The sequence below is a fragment of the Microtus pennsylvanicus genome, chromosome 21 (assembly GCF_037038515.1).
Source record: "Microtus pennsylvanicus isolate mMicPen1 chromosome 21, mMicPen1.hap1, whole genome shotgun sequence".
Taxonomy (NCBI): domain Eukaryota; kingdom Metazoa; phylum Chordata; class Mammalia; order Rodentia; family Cricetidae; genus Microtus; species Microtus pennsylvanicus.
The window spans coordinates 22,997,226-23,006,317 of NC_134599.1; the positions used below are offsets into that span (position 1 = coordinate 22,997,226).

At 34.7% G+C, this 9,092-nt stretch overlaps 1 protein-coding gene across 14 annotated transcripts in view; it reads left to right on the forward strand.

Moving 5' to 3' along the window:
* The window catches only part of Birc6 (baculoviral IAP repeat containing 6), a 189,582-nt gene that overhangs the window by 102,553 nt on the left and 77,937 nt on the right, over positions 1–9,092 (forward strand). For all 14 annotated transcript variants that reach the window (XM_075955200.1, XM_075955201.1, XM_075955189.1 and 11 more), the window contains 5 exons: positions 916–1,049; positions 2,916–3,069; positions 5,349–5,465; positions 7,131–7,285; positions 7,775–7,901. In XM_075955200.1, the coding sequence (XP_075811315.1) occupies positions 916–1,049; positions 2,916–3,069; positions 5,349–5,465; positions 7,131–7,285; positions 7,775–7,901 (687 nt within the window). The remainder of the gene's footprint in view (positions 1–915; positions 1,050–2,915; positions 3,070–5,348; positions 5,466–7,130; positions 7,286–7,774; positions 7,902–9,092) is intronic.

Genomic DNA, 9,092 nt, shown 5'->3' on the forward strand with positions numbered 1-9,092 from the left:
TGTGTACCTACTTAAAGAATAGGACCTTTACCCATCAGTACACTCTTTTAGCTTATAATGTTATAGTTTGCTTAATTACCATGCACCTCCACCTCTAACTCTTTTTTAATCTAGTAAGGGTAGAGAAAAGGTACCTTGATCTTTGTGTACATATATAGAAACTAGTAACGGGTCATGTTTGCTGGCATTCTATGAAGATAGAGTTAATGAAAAAGAATTATGGAAAAGTAATTCTTACAAGGTAGAGAAACTTTAAAAATGAGGATAGCTGAGAGCAAGGTAATTTCTAATATATAGTAGATAGGTGGATAGTCAAACAACTTAATCCTTTTTACTTTAGCCTGTGTGCTCAATGCTATTACTTGTAATAATAGTTGAAATACCGTAAAAAGGATTATGTCGTAGGTGTAACAAAAAATGTTAATCCATTTTAGATAAGCCAGTGATTATTTTTATTTGTATTTATGCTACTATTTCTAGAGTAAATTATGTGGTCTCACTGGGGAATCAGATACTGCACTGATTTTTCTTTAGTGTTGTAAAGTGATAAATTTGCATCTTGAGTAATACTTTATATTCTCAGAGTTATACTTCTGAGATACAGTTCTAAGAAGAAAATTATAGCAGAATGTACTTATTAAAAACTATTTTACATATTTGTGTGTGTGTGTGTGTGTATAAACACACACACACACACACACACACACACACACACAATAAATGGCCTAATGATACATCTCAAGGTTTTCAATAGTCAATTTAAAACATAGATGGCAAAAAAATATTTAGCTATTTGATGCGTGTATGTGTATGTTTTATGTAAATGAAGTGTTTAGTTCTATACCATAAATCAGTATTTCATTTAACTTTCATGTAATACACTCTACCAGTGAAATCCTTTTTACTTATTTGAAGGTACACCGCCTCTCTCGTCTATGGAAAAAGATAAGGAAATTGACCTTGAGTTACTTCAAGATCTAATGGAAGTTGACATTGATCCTTTAGATATTGATTTAGAAAAGGATCCTCTTGCAGCCAAAGTTTTTAAGGTATTTTGTATTATAATAATTTCATTTTACATGTTTTGTCTAGTAATTACATGAAAGAGAAAAGCAACTTAGATTTTTCTACCTAAAAACAAGTAAAGAAACTTGTGAGCTAAGATAGATTGTTTATGAGCAGGACTTAAGAGATCTGTGTACAGAATAATGTATCCAATAGGTAGGCAGTTCACAGTATTTTAGTAGCACACACAACTTTCTATCAAATGATCATATCACAGGATCTAAGTGAAGTTTCAACAAATGCAGCACAAAAAAACTTGGCATAATTACTTGTGTTTTATCGGAGCATAATGCTATAGAACTAGATGGCAGCAATAAGAGAAACTATAGAAATCACAAGTATTTGGAGCTTAAACACATTTTTGAATAAATAGTGGGCCATCTAAGAAATCATAGAAGAAATTAAAAAAATTCAGAGACAAATGATAATGAAAATGTGCCCTGTTAGAACTTCTGAGATACAGTTCTAAGAAGAAAATTATAGCAGAATGTACTTATTAAAAACTATTTTACATATTTGTGTGTGTGTGTGTGAACACACACACACACACACATAATAATAAATGGCCTAATGATACATCTCAAGGTTTTCAATAGTCAATTTAAAACATAGATGGCAAAAAAATTCATGAAATAGGTATTAAGAGAACAATATCTAAGATAGGTGTGCTGGCAACACCTTTAATTTGAGTGCACTTGGGAGGCAGAAGCAGGCAAATCTCTGTAGTTCAAGGCCAGCCTGGTCTACAAAGGTCCAGAACAGCCAGGGCTGTTGCACAAAGAAACCCTATCTTGAAAAACCAAAAAAAGAGAACAATATATAGAATCAACCAAAGAGTTCTGTTAAAAAGTTAATAAGCTTGCAAACCCTTACCTAATCTAATAGAAAGAGGGAGTAAAAAGGAAAACCATGCACATTTTTAAAAAAATGTAGCTTCTTATTTGGCATACACAAAATACATCAAGCTTCAGTAAGTACTGTGATACTTTAAAAAAAAAAAAACAGTGGCAAGGAGTCTGAAGAATTGACTCAGCAGTTAAGAGCATTGGCCACTCTTACAGAGGTCCTGGGCTTGATTTTTAGTACTCACTTGGTGATTCACAACCATCTGTAACTCCAGTTCTAGGGGCCCTTCTGGGCTCTGCAGGTACCAGGCATATATATAGTAAGTACACAGACAGATGCCCCAATACACGTAACAAATATATTTTTATAATACATTAATTTTAAAATGTAATTATAATAAATACACGTTAAAAAAAATTACAAAGTTAACGACAAGGGTGTTTTGATCCCAACACTCCTGTGGAGGAGAGAACTAATTTTTTCAAGTTGTCTCACACTAAGTAAACGAATTTTTCAAAATTGAAGTAAGAATAAACTGACAATTTTGTGTATAGTACATCTTATTTTTTCATTTTAAACTGATATATTCATGACCAACTATGGTAATAATAATCTCCAGAAGCCAGCAAATGTTAGTGATGGATTACCAGCATTCTCGGCAGCCACTTGGAGTCTTATCCAAGATAAGATTCTTGCTATCATTATTTCTATGTTATTCTCCCTCAATTTTTAATGGAGGTGCAGCTGTAATACAGTTACTGCTCTTGGGATACATTATTTTATTAATGACGCCTGTTACCTTTCAGGTTCTGATCCTCTAAGTTATTTTTATGTTTTGTCCAAATAATAAATAGGTTATTACCAAAGCAATTTGTAAATTAATAAAATTCTAACATCTTTGAGGTATTTAAAAGGTGGGGAATGTTTATTTTGAAGGGTTACTCTGGTTCAAATGTTATAAATTGTATAACTTTTAAAAATATTAACTTTTCTGTTTTTAAAAGCCTATAAGCAGTACCTGGTATGACTACTGGGGAGCTGATTATGGTACCTATAATTATAATCCTTACATTGGAGGCCTGGGGATGCCTGTAGCAAAGCCACCATCAAACACAGAGAAGAACGGATCCCAGACTGTCAGTGTTTCAGTATCTCAGGGTAAGTGTGCCTAGGAATATTTTAAAACATATATATACTAAAAAGGTTGTAGGTAAATTTGTGTTTGAGAATAAGCATTTTGAGTACACAGTTCATGAGTTGCTATCACCGGTGTGCTGCCTTTATTGTTTTTTAAATGTTTTTGGCTTTTTCTACCTCTTCCTCTTCTTTTTTCTTTTGTTTGTTTCCCTCTCTCCCTCCCTCCTCTTTCTTTCTTTCTTTCTTTCTTTCTTTCTTTCTTTCTTTCTTTCTTTCTTTCTTCTTTTCTTTTCTTTTCTTTTCTTTTCTTTTCTTTTCTTTTCTTTTCTTTTCTTTCTTTCTGTAACCTTGGTTGTCCTGGGACTCTCTCTGTAGACCAGGCTGGCTTTAAACTCAAAGAGATCCATCTGCCTCTGCCTCTTGAGTGAGGGCATTAAAGGCTTGCACCACTACCTGGCTCTGTCAGCATATTTAAATAGCTTTTATTTATTGATTGTTCACTCTGGTTTCTCTTTCAAAGTAACATTAACCCTAACCTATTTGATGGTAGTTTGATATGTGAACTGAGAATACATTATTTTACTTTGTTATAATTTCTTTTACTTTGTGATTATAATATAATTAAATCAGTTCCCATTCCTTTTCCTATTCCAAACACCCCCAAATACCTCTCCTTGCTCTTTTTTAAATCCAGGGTCTCTTTTTCCATTCATTGTTATGTATGTATGTATATATGTATGTGTGTATGCATGCATTCATAAATGCATAAATATAACCTACTCAGTGTAGAATGTCACTTGTATGCATGTTTTCGGGCTGCCTGGGCAGTCATATTGGTGAGATTTCATGGGTGTACCATCGGACATTATTAGGAAAAGTCTCTAAATTCCCTAATCATTTGGCTGTTAACTATCTTTCTGCCCTTTCTTCCATGGTGTTTTCCGAACCTTATGTACAAGTGTGTTTTCTTGATGTGTCCATTGGAATTAGGCTCCATAGCTCTGCATTTTGATTGATTGTTTTTTGTTTTGTTTTGTTTTTGTAATGGTTCCCATGTTTTGGAAAGAGAAATTCCCCTGATAGGGGTAAAGACTCCACCTGTCTATGGGCATAAAGATTAATGTTTGAATTGTTGTTAGGGATTATGCTAATTTAGAAAAGTGGTTGTAGGTTGTTCTCCAAATTCTATGACTTCACTAGTACTTATTTGGCTAGGTTTCCAGTACCAGGCATGGTTTCTTTCTTGTTGAGCAGGTCTAAGTTCAGTTAGAGAGTCACTACTGTACTCTTCAGGTTATAGTGCCATGCTGGTTATTGTTATAGTTAGTGGGCATCGTGGATGGATAGGACTGTCTGTTGCTCTTCTCCTTTGGACACTTACATGGCACTTTGTGCTACCATGAAAGCTGGTCTTTAGGGAGGAAACATTCAGGTTAGTTCCAACTTAGGGGGTCTCTGGACCCTGTTTCTGAGGTGCATGGTATCTTCAGCAATAGGGTCTTAACCAAGCTTTCAATGGAATTTATTACTGTCTTAGTGACTGTTTCTGTATAATAAGTGTATTTCTATGTGTCTATACATTTATCTATGTCTAGTGTGATAAGCTAATAGTTCTCTGTTGAGTTTCTTTTGGTTTTCTCTTTTTGTCAGAAAGGAAAGCCATTTACCATTCTTTAATGTATTTCCTTCTGTTGCCACTGCATCATTTATTTATTCCACCTGTCTCTATACCATTTATTTCCCATCTTTAATCTGCATGCTCAGATATTCTCTCTGGTTTAATTCTGATACCACAGGCTAGGATTTCTGTTTGTGAAGTAAAACCTTCATCAGCCCTTTCTGGGGTCATGTTTCCACGTTTTCTATGGTAGGAAGTACATGAGTAATAAGTATTGTGGGATAATGCTTTTGTTTACTCTAAAGATTTGTCACTTGTATTGGTTTACTAAAGTGTTGATTGGCCTATAGCCAGGTAGGAAGTTTATGTGGGACAGCCAGACTAGTAAAATTCTGGGAAAGGGAAAGGCAGAGACACAATTTTCAGCCAGATGCAAAGGAAGCAAGATGAGAATGCCTTACTGAGAAAATGTACCAAGCCACGTGGCTAAACATAAATAAGACCTATGGTTTAATTTATTTTGTAAGAGCTATTTCCTTATAAGCCTGAGCTATTTGACCAACATCTTATAATTAATATAAGCCTTTGTGTGTTTATTTGGGACTGAACGACTGTGGGACCAGGCAGGCCAGAAACTCTGTCTACAAATAATTGATCAGCTATCTTTTCTTCCCTATTGTAGCTTTAGATGCTCGTCTAGAAGTTGGCCTTGAACAGCAAGCAGAACTTATGTTGAAAATGATGTCTACTCTGGAAGCAGATTCTATTTTACAAGCATTAACAAATACATCTCCTACCTGTAGGTTTAATTATTACTGAGTATTATATATTATTCCCCAAAAACAAGTTTAAAATTCTGTGTCTATGGTAATTCAGCCTCTGTGATTTGGTAGCTTGTTGTTAAATAAGATAGTGTATTCACAAGTGGACATTTGGGGAACATGCCAAATACAGTTCCATATAAATTGAGTCCAAAAACCTAAAGCATGTGCTGTTGTGAGATTGAGGAAATTCTAGGGAATACTGCATAACTCATTACATATATCATACATCCATGATACACCCAACTTTTAAAATATTTTTATTCAGAATAAAGCATCTTTATTCTAAAATAAGGGGCTGGATGGTATAAGTGAAATTACACCTAAAGGTCTCCTAACTGAACCCCAGAATTGAGAAAATTAATTAATTTATTTTTTTTTATTTCGAGACAGGGTTTCTTTGTGTAACAGTCCTTACTGTCCTGGAACTCACTCTGTATCCCAGGCTGGTCTCAAACTCACAGAGGTCACCTGCCTCTGCCTCCTAACTGCTGGGATTAAAGGCATGCACCACCACTCCCTGGTAAAGCATACCTTTCTAATTATAGCAAAAAGAAGGCAAATTCTTTTTAATGGTCTGAACAGAGACAGGTGGTCTGCCAGCTTTGGGCATTGTTGATGTGGACGCACACTGCTAGATTTAATCTTGTCAGGGAAGTATATTTGAGGTATACATACCTTCTCCAAGACAAACATTAAGGAGTGGTGCCAAGGAAGAGGAGATAAAATTTTTTTCCCTTAGGTATACACACCACTTCAGTTTTTCCTATGCTGACTGAATAAAGAACTATAAGTAGTTTTGGGTGATGACTTATTTGTGAAGAGAAAAATGTATGTTGGTTCATAAATTTGGAGTTTTAGACCTTCCCTGTATAAATAGAAAGTTTAAAATCTGCATTCATTTTTACCTCAACAGAAGATGGAGGAATAAAAGGAAAAAAAATCACCACTATTAGTACATTAAAAGTACTCTGTATTATCTCCTATCTAATATGAGAGCTTCTTTTAATGGGTTCACTCCTCCACATGTTCCCCCAAGATCCATTTGGTTATTTGATATTGCTTATTTAAAATTTCTTGAAAGCCTTTTTGAAATAATACCTGCTTTTGTTCATCTTCTGCCCTTGACTACTGTCCTGCACCCAGTGCGTCCCTTTTTAGGCTAACAATATTCTGAATGTATGATAAAAGTTTTCATAGTTTTTGCTCGCTGTAATATATTTTTATTAATTTTTGTGTCCTCCGGGCAGCATTAAATTGAGTCTAAAGTTCAGTCAAAGTTAAGAATGAATGAGCTACAGAGTTCTGGGTCTAGGTCAGTAGTAGAACACCTTTTAGAGTGCTCTGTCCTAAGTTTAGTAGCACAATAAGAACAGCTGCTGCACCTTTACTAAAATCACCTTTTTAGTAAGTAGCCAAGATTTTCCTTTCATTAACTTGTGTTAAGAGATAAGTATTGTGAATTTGGGAGCCTTTCTTTTTCTTCTTAAATGTATAATAATTCATAAATACAACTTTTCTAGATAATATTATAGAACAATGTACACAATTTCACTGTAATGAAGTTTTTAGCCTGTTCTTGACTATTGATCAATTCACATGTATTTTGAAACTTATTCTGGTACTTGTGTTTGATTTTTCAGTTTCACAATCTCCAACTGGAACAGATGATTCACTTCTAGGAAGTTTACAAGCAACAAACCAGAACAGCCAACTCATTATACAGTTATCATCTGTTCCAATGTTAAATGTTTGTTTCAATAAACTTTTTTCCATGCTTCAAGTCCATCATGTTCAGGTAGGACTTTAGGTGAAAGCAGTGAATTTTGACATATTACTAGTTCCCTATTGGATGAAACTGACTGGAAAATTCTTAAACAACTTGACCATGATGGTTTCTTTGTTAAATTCAGTCAAGAAAAATCTTAGGAATACTTAATAATGCCTCTTCCTTAGTGTTCAGCCATTTTTTATTTTCATGAATCTAAGCATTTGTACTTTTCTTTCTACTATGTACATATAAGCTTGTAATTGAAAAGAATTGACTTTGTAAGTTTTCATTGAGGAAAACATGGGGTATGAGATGAATTATACATTTTAATTCAGTTAAATTATAATCACCAAGAATTTTAAGATTTATTTGCTTGTGAACCAAATTTAAGTTGCTAGAAGGCAATGAGAAACAAGTTATTTACTCATGATAAGTTTATAATCATGAAGATGTTTAAGTGCTACTTTGTAATATATTTTTCATTTCTTACTTTTTTTTCTTTTCTTTTTTTTAAAGTTGGAATCACTTCTTCAGTTGTGGCTCACATTGAGCCTTAATTCTAGTTCATCAGGGAACAAAGAGAATGGAGCAGATATTTTTTTATATAATGCTAATCGAATACCTGTTATCTCATTAAATCAAGGTAAGGTTTCTTAGCTTGGAAACTGTTAATTTAATCCAAATAGTAAGTTTTTAAATGGTCATAATCAGATAAAAATGTACATTATTTTTATTGTTAGGGTTATATTATTTCAGTGAAAGAAGTACTTTATGGTTGTGTGTGGTGTCTCAAGCATTTATTTTCAGCATTTGAGAGCAGAGGCAGATAGATTTCTGTGAGTCTGAGGCTAACCTGTTCTGCATAGTGAGTTAGATTAACTAGCACTGCTTAGCGAGCCCCTGTCTCCAAACATTTAAATAACTAAATAGATGGTTTATTCTTTTTGAAACTCAGTATTTATCTCTGCTTAATGTTTTTAATCAGGTGATCTGGCATGGGTTTTAGGCCAGCCTGGGTCTACCTAGTGGGTTCCAGTATAGCTAGGGTTTCATCATGAGAACCTGACTCAAAACACCTGAAAAAAACCTTTGATTTCCCTTCCCTTTCCTCTTTCTCCTCCCATTCCCCTCCTGGTCTTTATATGTAAATGCTTGTGTGTGAGTGTCTGTGTCAGTCCGTCTGGTTTGTTTCTGTGTGTCTGTGCGTGTACACGCAGAGGAGTTCATCAGGTGGTCTTAGTCTATTCCTGTCCTTTTTATTCCTTTCAGTCAGTCTCTTATTGAACCTGGATGTGGGTTGGCTGCCAGCAAGCCACAGCAATCCTCCTGTCTCTGCTTAATACTAAGGTCTTAGGTGTTGTACCTTCAACTTTTTCTGTGGGATCTGGAGATTTTAACTTGGGTCCTTATATTTGTACAGCAAATGCTTTTTCATGCCGAGCTATCCCTTCAGCCTATTTGCATTAATGTTATGGTTTATTCTTCTCCATGCTGTAATGCTTTGGCGGCTCCTTTTCTTGTGTTTCTGCTTCTGTTGTTGGAAGCATTTTTTTCCTTTTCAGTAAAGATTTTCTCCCCTTGTGGCAGAGGAAGCTCATGTTTGTGTTAATTCCACCATGAAGTCCGTAAGTACAGGAATGTGCCCCGATATTGGATATGTGCAATATCCTGACTCCCCTCACCTTAATCCTTCCACACTTTAATCCTTTAGTACTGCTCTTTTTAAACATTTAACTAAAATTTTTCTTTCTCTAGGGCATTCACTCTCTGTCCCTTGTGTTTAGCATACCTACCCACTGCACAGTTGTAATGACTGGTGGTACACATTACTTCT